General features: G+C 35.0%; 1 protein-coding gene across 1 annotated transcript; it reads right to left on the bottom strand.

The window, feature by feature from the left end:
• Positions 1-4,752: 4,752 nt before the first annotated feature.
• Positions 4,753-11,353, bottom strand: LOC122530634 (CD82 antigen-like). The gene is made up of 6 exons (XM_043657754.1): positions 10,977-11,353; positions 10,587-10,805; positions 8,874-9,056; positions 8,192-8,404; positions 6,696-6,903; positions 4,753-6,628 (listed from the first exon to the last, which is right to left on the bottom strand). The coding sequence occupies exons 1-6, from the start codon at positions 11,037-11,039 to the stop codon at positions 6,570-6,572; spliced, it is 945 nt and encodes a 314-aa protein (XP_043513689.1). The 5' UTR covers positions 11,040-11,353; the 3' UTR covers positions 4,753-6,569.
• Positions 11,354-11,735: the final 382 nt, after the last annotated feature.

Below are 11,735 nucleotides of genomic sequence, written 5' to 3'. Positions count from 1 at the left end.
ACCAGAGACAAGTGGCATACTCCATTTGTACCAATTTTACTGTCGATTTTTCAAATTAGATTTCCAAAAACAGGTTGGACACGCGAAAAGGAAACACGCGACCAAAGACTGTGCCAACCTGCCCGGCCCTACCTACTTATAATTAAACACAGGCATACCAGAAAGTAAGCTACCTATCCTAACCAATCGCCCTATATTTAAAAAATGGCAAAACAGGCACACCAACACATTCACTCCACGGTTCTCACACATACCACTCGGGCGCAGACCTAAACTAGAGAGGACGTCCCGGGATTCCTCCGACACCCGAGTTTAACATACAACTTTTACACACTCTAATTTACGTACCATTTTCCTGAAATCGACTGACAATGGCTAGCGATCATTGCGTAAAACGTGACTAAAACACGTTTCAAAGCATATGTGAGATATTAATAACTGAGAAAGATTGTATAACTATTAATATAATTATAGTGTATTTAATAGATATTATTATAATAAATTCATACTTCAAATTAATGCGTAAATCTTTTAAATATTTGTAACGAATAGAATAATAGAAACGACGCAATTCTGCATCCTAACCACACACACACATTCGGAAAATGCGTCGTGCACGATACACTAACAGACTGTCAGTCGCTAAGAAATTTTTTATAAAATTACAAACTATGGTCATCGTGCCCAATGTCTTTCACCCATCCAAGTAGCACGTGAATGAGATCTTGACAATGAACACGGAAAGGGTTAAACCTGAAAATCCTGAACTAGAAAAATAATTAGTTTATGTAATTTGTATCTAACGGACTATTGCATTATTTTATTTCAAACTGAAACTATGATTCTACTCTTTTAGAAATTATTGAAATTGCAAGAGAATAAATGAACAAGACTTGAATTTGTTAAAAAAGATATTACGAACAATCTAACAATTGAGTCAAACAATCAAAATCAAACAATTGACTTCAAATTAAATATTAGTAGAAATACCCTCAGGCGACTTCTTCATCAAAGCATATTTTCGAAAATGCGAAAACAGTGTTCAAACTTGTTGCTTTGATTCAAACAATCTACCTGTCGCGAAGTGTTTTCTTGCACATAAAATTTCATACATTTTTCTACGGAAAGAATTCTAGTTTATTATACACTATTTCAAATTGTGCTGAAGTTCATAATTATAAAATTCAATTAATTAAATCATTTAATACTATAAAAGGGAAGATGAAGTTGAATCTTATTAAATATAAAAAAAATATATTAATCAGTAATAACTGCATCTTTCATAGCAATGAAGTCGGAAGGTATCCGTCTTCTCTACTACGAAATGCTCGAATACGAAATCATTTGAATAATAATTATTTATAATTTATCAATATTCATATGAATATTCTGCTTTTGCAAATATTTATATTGAATATATTTTGATTTTATATTTAATTACTATAAATGTATATATTCTAATTATTAAAATCGCGATGTGCAAGATCTCTATCCTGATCTAAGACATAAAAACCTGAAAAAAATGTTACTACTCACGGATATAAAAATTATCCTTGGTCACTATGCTCATCAAAAATTCTACGTATACAACCAGTCACTTGTGCCGATTCGGACCTTTCGTCCTACGACATGATTGAGTGACCGGAGGAACATAAATGCATGCGACTCACGCGACAGATGCGAAGAACGTTATCATCAATGCTGCACTAGACCAGGAAAAGTTATCGTGAAGATCTTCATCAAGTAGATACCCATAGTGGAAGTAAATGCCGTGAAAAATTTCCTGAAAAACATAAAATATTTTGTTTCTGAAGACACAGTGTTATTTATGAAAATTTAAATTTTAATAATGATAAAAATTCTGACTAATAATTTGAAGTGCTTTTATTTTATAATTATAATTTTATATTCGACTTCAATAGAAAGAAAACTACAGAAATAAAATTTAAATACAACATGCTAAAGTACTTACATTTTTAACTCTTAAAGTAGATAAGATTCTTAGAGAATTAGGGGAAGTGGAGACTAGAAGATCTGTAACAAAACATTAAATATTAGAATTTGTATTTAAAATCAATGCAAAATTTAAAGTTAGAGATAATGAAAGATTCTTACATTCTTGTCTTTGGAGTCACTGTTGGATTTTCCCCAAAATACACCAAAAAGTTAATGCTGTGAAACGTCTGTAACAAAACATCAAACATTATACTTTGCCAAATTTGAAACATTAAATGAGTAAATTGAAATACAATGTATAAAATTACTTACGATCTTGATCTCCTGGAGAAACTTTATCCTCTTGAGCACTGACTCTAATATACCAAAAACGAATGTTGAATAAGAAAAAATATAAAAAAAGAAAAATAAAAGACTATCAACGCGCACGTTTAAGTAACAATCGACGAATTTCGCGAATTATAATTTAATTTAATGAGAGCCATTTTGCTCAGAATTTATTTGTTAGAGAGCTATTTTTGCAACCAAGGTATAACCTGCACAAAAAAAAATCAAATTAAATACGTACATTCTTAATAAATTATTGTTGAATTTAATATAAGAATTGTTAAGAATTACGCAATATGAAGTTAAAGAATCAACAAATAAGTAGAAAATGTTATAACAGAAGTGTGTATAGGCATATAATACAATACATGCACATATATATATATATGTGTGTATGTGTGACAATAAGTTAATCAATTACAAGGTTACAATATTTGTATTGGTTTGAAATTAAATTTTGGTATAAAATTATAAATAATTTCAGCATAGTACATTCTGTTTTAACGTTTATATGCTATTATTTCTTCAATTATTGAAAATTATGTGTAATAATTGTTTGGTTAAATCTCACCTTGAGTTGAACCCAAAAATCCACGTTTTATCTTAAAAATCCACAATACAAACGCAAATCTAACAACTATTGATTTAAATTTTTATCTAAGAACTTCTGAATAACACTTCTTTCTGGATGATTCTTCTGGATAATATTTTCTCCTTTCTCCGCCATGTTTCCCGTTTAAAAATCGATCATGAGAAATATCGATTATTTCAAGAATCGTAGGAAGTATATTGCATATTTCACCGTTGGAGCGCTGTAATCACGCATTTCGCATGCAACGATACTTCGGAATAAGAAATAAAAGACTCTGGTCTACATCAAATGTACGTAAGTCCTATTAATGTAATAAACATAAATTATAAAATAACTGAAGTACGAATATAACATAACGAAGTAGTCTTCATAACTAAATGTGACATTATTTAATTTCATACGAAAATGCGCGCAATAATTTTAACTTTAGTAATGATCACAGCGCCAATGAGGTGGCGAAATTTCGTAATTATATATTGTATATCTCTAATCGATATTTCTCGTAATCGATCTAATCAATCTAATATTGTGACGTAACGTAAAACCGTCAGTTTTAGGCGGGAACGTGACAAGAAACGTAGCAAGAAGCAGCTTATCCAGAAATTGTCGAATAAAGATTACCGAGGTAAGACTTGTTTTTATATTATGGAATACATCTACGATTTAAAACAGTGAGCATTATCTAAAAAATTGTTACATGTATTCAATCATGAGCGTGATTTGTTACAGACATTTCCAATCGGATTTAACGATTTCTATTTAATGATACGTGCAATGATTTTCTCTGGACCACGATTACATACGTCGTTTTTCGCATCTAATTGTAAGTTGCATGTATTTTTATTCTTCATATTTAATTGTGATTATTTAAATTATCACGAATAAGAGTAAAAATAAATTTATTAATATCAAACGTGAACCGAACGCTTATATTGCCATATTGAATCAAAAGGGCATATCTGCAATTTTTCCTCAAATTAAGTCCTTAATTCAGTAGCCCTCAAGGAACAGAAAAATAGGTTATCTAAACGTATATATAAGAAAATCTTATTTACATTAACTCTGAAGATATAGTGGTTTATATTTTGCCTGATTGTTAAATTTTTTCTAAAGTCGTTTGTCAAACTACTTTCTGACTGGATACGTCTATTGAATTAACATGACAGTATACAGTTGGGATTTACATTAAAATTGAAAAATATTGATATGTAAATATAGATGTGACATTTCATGGAAGTTCATGTCACATGTCCTGAAATACCGACAGTGTGAAAACGAGATATATCTCTTCTATGATCTGATCTTTCAGTCATCAGTAATGCTGACTTGATTAAAATATCATAGAAATGTATTAGTGACTCGATTATTACAAATGATTAATTAAAAATTTTAAATAGTACTTAGAAATGTTATAGAAGAGAATTAATTGTTTAATTCTTAGAAATAAATCATTAGAAACATCAGATAATGTTTAAACAATTAGAATATTCAGAAATATTCAGAAATTATTTAAAGTTTCATACTTACAGAACATTTAACTCTAAACTTGAAGTTGAAATAGAATTTCTTCAGTAGGAAAAAAAAATTTACATATTATTTCTTCATATAATATTTTATCAGTACTTCATGTTATTTCTTCATATAATATTTTATCAGTTTCTTGGTTTTTCTCTTACTTAATTTATGTTTTATATATTTATGTTTTATATATGTATTTTCGATTTTAAATGATATTTTAACATTGTATATATAATTAATATGTAAAATGTACAAAAATATTTATTCTTCGTGCATTGATTTATTTAATGTTATGTATTTAAAACACCTAAGACAATATTCTTGTAAGGATATCGTTCGTATACTCCAATACTTCCAGCGAGGGTAGCAAGGGTTTTTGTTTTATTATAACATCCAAGAATACACTATAATTGGCAAAGCATATTTACAAAGCGTATAATGAATATACTAATATTACTTTGGTAAAACTTAAAATACAATTATTTTTTTAATCAATTCAATAACATAGAGCCTTTATTGCAAAAATGGAAGATTAAAATAATTCTGAACTTTGTACTACATGATTTTCTTGATCGCATTGAAAATTTCCGTAGTTTTAACTGCAAAAGTAAATGGTATTTTAATTTCACCATATCATATCAGTTTCGGATTTCGTTCGAGCCAAAGGATTTAGACATAAGCTTTTAAGAACTTGCACAGCCTCCTCTCCATCGTCCCTCGCGTACAAAGTTTGTCGTTTGACGCTTCCAGTTCCGAACGATTTTCTACGAAAGCTACCAGTCAGAGTATTTTCTTTGTCTGTTCTTCCATGCGATCTCCCCTTTCGTTTCGTAGTACTTTTCGATGAAAATGTACCAATTCTCTTAGCTTTGAACGAAGGTCTGCGTCTCCTCTTCTTTCGAACTTCATCCATTCCTGGTTCCAAAGAAACTAACGATTTTATCGATGGATAATCTATTTTCTTATCAAACTCATTCAAATCTTGTGGTCGATTCTTTCTAGAAATACTGTGATTCGTTGGCATTTTTCTCTTCGGATGAGTTCGATGACGAAAATTGATGGAAGAACGCTGTCCTTTAAAAATTGGTCTTAATGTTCCTAAAACCCTACCTTTGACTCTCAGAGGTTCCAATAATTCATGATCGTGCCAGGAAGCAACTACAGGCAAGCCACATGCATTATGCATGCCTACTAATGGTACACCAATGGCTCGGTGCTTCTTTATTTCAGGAAACACTTGATACGTGTCGAAAGTTTCCCAGTTACGACTACTACGTTTGGCATTTTCCTCGTACGCCGATATCTTTTGACCAACGTGTCCACGTTCCAGATCAATGGTCCCCCATTTACTTCTCACTCGTGCCTCATTTTTTGAACGCTTTGAACCTTCGTTCTCCATCGTTTCTTTATTAGATTGTTCCTCGATTTTCGTATCTTTCGATCTTCGGCGAGCAGCATTCGATTTTTGGAAGGAAGATTTGTGAAAATAGTTACCGAAGTCGGTGAAGTCCTGATCGTTCTTTCGCATGGAAACATTATGATCGCTTCTGGCCATCCTCCTGTCTAACGTTTTTAACTTCGAATTGACTTTCCGGTGTCCACTTTGAACTTCACACTGGTAGTCGCAAGAGTGACAGGATCTCCTAGATGGATTCAAGGTTTCCGAACGTTTCGAAGTCGCGACTGATTGTCGAATTTGAGGTTCGATCTCGTTTTGCGGTGAAGACACGGTCTTGTATTTCGTTACGTAAAAACTTTTGTCAGGCTCGGATATCGAAGATTCAAATTGGAGTTGAGGTGCCTCCGATCGTCTAAGTGTACCAATATTGTGCGCTATCGAAGCTTGATAATTTTTTATCGGAATACTCCGAACGGTGCCGCTACTGTTGCGAGATTTCGACTTAGACCCGTTCTTTTTGTCGTCGCGAATTTTTTCCAGATCGTTCTTTAACTTGGGACAACTTTTGAGAAAGTAGTCTGGCACGACGTCTATCGCGCGTTCCTCGTATAATTGATCGCTTCGTAATACGTTCTCGTTGAATTTCGAGGGATTCTTCCATTCTTCGATTATACTCTTGCTAAATCTCCTTACGTCGTTAAGTCTAGACAAATCTGTCGCAACTTTCGTATTCTTAGTGTCGACTGATGATTTACCCTCACTGCCCTCTAGCCACCTTCATGATTTAACGCCGAACGTGGTTCCGGTTGCATGCATCCGGTTCTCGATTCCCAATCCTACGAACGATTGAACATCAATTTTTTCTTAGCAAACGACCATTTGAAAGGAGGAAATATTTCTTACCGAAATCGTGATCGCTTTCGCTAAACGGACTGAGAGTTTGAGTAGATGTAAACGTCGATGCCTGAGACTTGGCTCTCTTACTGCTTTTCGAACAGACGAAGAATGTGCTTAGAAGTGCGCCGACTTCCACGAAAATCACCGCAAGTCCGATCGTGAGCAGTATCAGTGCTTGCTCTTGGGTCCATTTCTCTAACATCTCCAAGCATCCCTGTAGAATATAGTTTTTCTGTATAATATCGTATCGGTTATTATTATTATTTTTTTTTTTTTTTAACACTAGAACGAATACGCCTTTAATACGTTTATAAATAATTGTAACTTAAATGATGATAATTAAAATCTATACAATCGTGTTTCTGTCTAAACAGAAATCAATATTAATTTCGACAAAAATATCTTTTAAACAATTGCTAGAAAAGGAAATTTGACATCCGCCATAATGACGAGTCAGATGTTAAAAAATATAAAACGTAGGAAGAATAAATAGATAACAGATAAAACATAGAAATTGGAGGAATATTGGAGATAAATATGTAATGTATAAATATAGATCGAAATGAGTACGGTCTTTCACACAGGTGTTCTTTTATAAGTGGTCTACATACAGAGATAATGTCATCATATACGTTGTAGCGTTAACATGCTATGACATTTCAATCTGTATTCAGTTTCTGCGCAGCCCCGCGATATTTAATACGCGACGCGGGCGAAAGATAAGGAAACTTTCTCGCATAATGCGTCAACTTCGCTTTTTCCATCGAGTTTTACCGACGGACGCGTCCGTTTTCAGATACGATACAGATTGAACGATACATCAACACCGCGCTTTTACGCAACCCGCATCCGACTGAATTTCCCTTAGGCTGTGACATTTGCATGCGGGTCATTATTGAACGTGTGCGTGTGCGACAAAGAGAATCTGCTCCTCCTTTTCATTTCGCCTCGATTCTCTGTTCGTCGAAGCGACAAAGTTATCGTGAAAATTTGCAGAGAAAATAATAACGGTTACACTGCGACTGTAACAGGAGTGTATTCAAAATTTCGTTCGTTTTTTCTTTTTTTTTTTTTAAATTGAAAATGAAGATAAATATTTGAAGTATCAAACGAGTACGATAGATCTTGAAAGATGTAAATGATAAAAATCAATGTTGTTCTTTTAAATAATTACATCTTTGCTCTTCGTCGTTGCCGATGAAAAATTGAAAAAATTTCCTGCAATTATTTAAATCACTAAGACTGACATTTCGTGTTCACATGTTGCGAGAAAGTGAATTATTTAACATAATTTATCATCTCTAAGGTACTGTCTCATCCATAAACATGTTGACAAAGCATTCACCACCCCGCCTGCCCTTCCTTCCACCGACTGACAACTTCTAGCAATTACAATTACAATTCCACATTATCATATCAATGAACCTGTCACTCGTCCACGCTGTTCACGCCCGATTCCATTCGCACGATCAACAACATCCTGATTAACAATACGTACGTACCGTGGTATGGCGGGCGTATTGATGTTCGGCAGGATTCAAAGCCTGGCAGAGAGTAAGATTGGCAGGCTCGGGGTTGAGGAAAGAGTCGGTCTGGTTTACGTTATTCAGGGTGCAGCAGCTGAGAGGTACCACTAATTCTCGTCGGCCGACTTCCTGCAGTCGCCACCAGGAGGTTCCGTAATTGCTGCTTCCGTTTATGCCGCAGCAAGCAAACTGAAAAGATCCGCGCGGTTTCACATCGAAAGGTGTGTACGTGTAATTGCCTTTTGCCAGTCGATCGATCGAACGATAATGAGCTTTGGCGAATCGGAGCAAACACTCGTGAGTTTGAATCGATCGACGATCGTGTGTACCGAGGCTGTCTCTGTTGACTCGTTACGAAACGCTTTGCTCACGGGAATACGGTTGCGTATGAAAGTATCGGGATAGATATTTGAAATTTCATTAAATGAGCGGTGCAATGAGACTTGATTATCATGCGCAAATGAACTAAATTCATTTTCCTTCATTAATCTATCCACTTCGGTAGTTCAATAACAACGACGGGACATCGTTCTTCCAAGGTTCTTCAATATTTCAAATGAAACCTTGCTTCTTCAAAGAAGAAAGATATTGCAAGAGAATGGGATAAATAACTGTAAATTTCAAATACTCTCGTGAGCTATTGTACACAGAAACGTACCGCTGTTTGTGCGAGATCAAGGGCTGCTGTGAATTGTTCTCGACCAGGAACGGCATAGCTACGTTGCAAGGCTCGTATCAATCGTGCTGGTCTGACATCGATGCCGAGTACGTGAGGCCAGAACACTACCAGAACGCACACAGTGCATTCGCCAAGTAACAGCAGAATTATCGTGATGAGATACTGAAAATGTACGAAGTGAAAATGTAATGAGCGAAGTAATTAAAAAGCTGAAGCACAGAGTAAAGAGTACCACCAGCAAGGATATGAAACAAAAAGTAATGAATAAAATAATATCTGAGTGATTTACTGGTTATTGAATGTTTAAGTTCATTTAGTTGTATCTTTGCGGTATATGGAACGAAATAATTATGATCATACCGCGCTACCATGTGCTACAAATGTTTACATACCATATGAAGTTAATTGACTCGTCATAATAATGTATTATATCTGTATGATTAATTGTTATAATTCATCATAATTGTTGAATCATCGGGTTAATTATGCGACACATTATATGAAAAAGTGATTTAATGAAATTATGATATTGTACTTTTGGAAAGTACAATGCTTATTTACTTCAATTTGCAAGCAATATTCTTTTAACCATTTGAAACGGTACGGTTGCTTGATAAATTACTGTAATACACTTCACCTACTTTAATCCTTCAGAGAGGAAAAGGTACGTTTGTCAGGGGAATGTCAAGAACACCGATATGTAACATATTTATAGTATTTGTTAATCGATTCGCTGGTATTAAATAATCATAAACTTTATTCTGTTCGTTGAAGCGTAAGTTGTATCAACGTGAGTTCAAATTCAAATTCGTAACCGCGATCATAGGAAATCATATAAACTCACAGTTGTATGAAAATGCTTTTGTAACCTCGACGTAAATTATTAAAAGCTACAAATTTGCAAGTCAAGCTCAACAAAAAAAATAGGCATTGTTAAAAATAACAATATGTATCTCTCATCAGCACTGTTCACGAGCGAAACGCGAGAAGGATACCTCGTTCGTTGACTCAGACGGTCACACCTTTTACTTGCATCTTGCAAACAGACTGTTACTAATAATCAACTGGATCTCCGCGCATTCACAGCTAACCGACAGCTGTCCATAAGTTTTACATCGTCACTTATCTGAATTTTTCATTTCTACCATGAACATTTAATGCGATTGTATTGAATTACCACTCGTCTAATAAGCTGCATGCTGAAAAATAATTGCTGTTTTTAAACGATACGCGTACTCGCCCTCCTTCCGTGAGCACGCGTGTCTGGATTTATGTAGATCTGTTTCCGGGCAGCGGCGCGTGACCATAGCCCACCAAAGCGGGAAATCTGGTTTCGGTTTAGTCTGCCGAGCGGACTCCGCAACGAAGAAGCGCGTGAATCGTCCAGACTCTAGAGTCCAGACCTTGACTTTTACGCGATTAAAATGCGTGGCTGCTTTAGAAGCGAGTTCAGGCTGTAACGCGGCATAATATAGCCAATAGCTGCAGAAACAGCTACACATGTCGTTTCGCTCGAAATCTTTTGACGATTTCTATACGAATTTGATTCTGTTACATGTATATCCAAATTTTTAAAATTTCTAGAGCTATCGTCAGCTAATCATTTAACGTTAAAACATTTAATGCGAATGGCGCTTGAAAGTATTATTAAGAGTATTGTAGCGTACAAAAGAAAAATTGTTGGATTCTTACTGAAACTGTAACGCAACGATTATAGAGACAAGTTGCCCAGCATCCTAGCAGACCCGTGAGCGTGATCAGAAATCCGAGTCCAACGATTGCAAATGCCATGTAATAAAAAAGTGGTTGGTCGGGGTGTATATCTCCTGGTCCCAATAAACGCGACAATAGGATACGCTCGTCATCGGCTAATAGCAAAGCTCCTAATGACATGAACGTGAAACCTGATATCTGGAAATGAAAGCAGTATCTTTAAAACAGAGCCTTAATAAATTCTTAATTCGAAAAATTCCCGTTTATTCTTTATGACGAAAGAAGACTATATAGAAAAAAACTGTTGCTTTATTTGTCTTACAATAGCAATCCAAAAAATGAACTTATACGTGGCTTTCCACAACTTACCAGGAAAACGACGTTCGAGCAACACACGAAAATTCGCGATACACCAAAGTTTTTCCTCTCCATTTTAATTCACCAAATCTTCCTCTGCATTAACGCGTACGCGGCAGCAGCAACAACAACTCGTCACGTCAATTCCTCACGATGACACTCCATTAATAGTCACGATAAATAAGAAATTCATTTCGATTATTCTTCTTCTGATGATCGTATCACTGATGATTGCCCCCTTTTCTTTTTTTCTCTTTGGTTTCGACGCGTACTTGCCCGCGTTAACTCGAAGACTGAAAAGCCGCCGCGTGATAGATGATTCCACAGTGCCGTACGAATACTGGCATCTGTAGATGCGCTTGCGTTACGCGCCCTCATGCGCGACCGACCGGATGGAACCGGAAGGAAATAGAAAGGAATGAAACAAAAACAGACACGCAGGAGGGGGTGAAATGTCCATATGCATGTAGTTATGTGATTGTTGTAGATATAACTGGTATATGTGTCCAACTTCACACAGGGGGAGCTACCGCTAATCGGTATAATCGTCACGGATGAGTAATACTCGACTTGCTTATTTCCGTTCACGTTCGTGAAAATTGCAATTGGTACGTTAGGTAGTTCGTGAAACATGAGACCTGAGAATACAAAAATTAGTGATAATATTTAACTACGACAATACGATATAGATTTTGTGAATAATTGTAATTGAGATGCATTATTTTATTCATTTTGTTTAAGAAAAAGTAAATAAAAAATTAAATATTTTTG

This window comes from Frieseomelitta varia, unplaced genomic scaffold, assembly GCF_011392965.1.
Source record: "Frieseomelitta varia isolate USP_RPSP 00005682 unplaced genomic scaffold, Fvar_1.2 scaffold_35, whole genome shotgun sequence".
NCBI lineage: Eukaryota > Metazoa > Arthropoda > Insecta > Hymenoptera > Apidae > Frieseomelitta > Frieseomelitta varia.
This window is presented reverse-complemented; position numbering and strand designations above follow the sequence as displayed.

Coding starts and splice junctions, on each gene's coding strand:
- LOC122530634 (XM_043657754.1), bottom strand. CDS start 11,039: ATGGAGAGGAAAAACTTTGGTGTATCGCGAATTTTCGTGTGTTGCTCG. Junction 10,806..10,976: donor GCTCGAACGTCGTTTTCCTG/GTAAGTTGTGGA, acceptor TTTCATTTCCAG/ATATCAGGTTTCACGTTCAT. Junction 9,057..10,586: donor ATCGTTGCGTTACAGTTTCA/GTAAGAATCCAA, acceptor GTACATTTTCAG/TATCTCATCACGATAATTCT.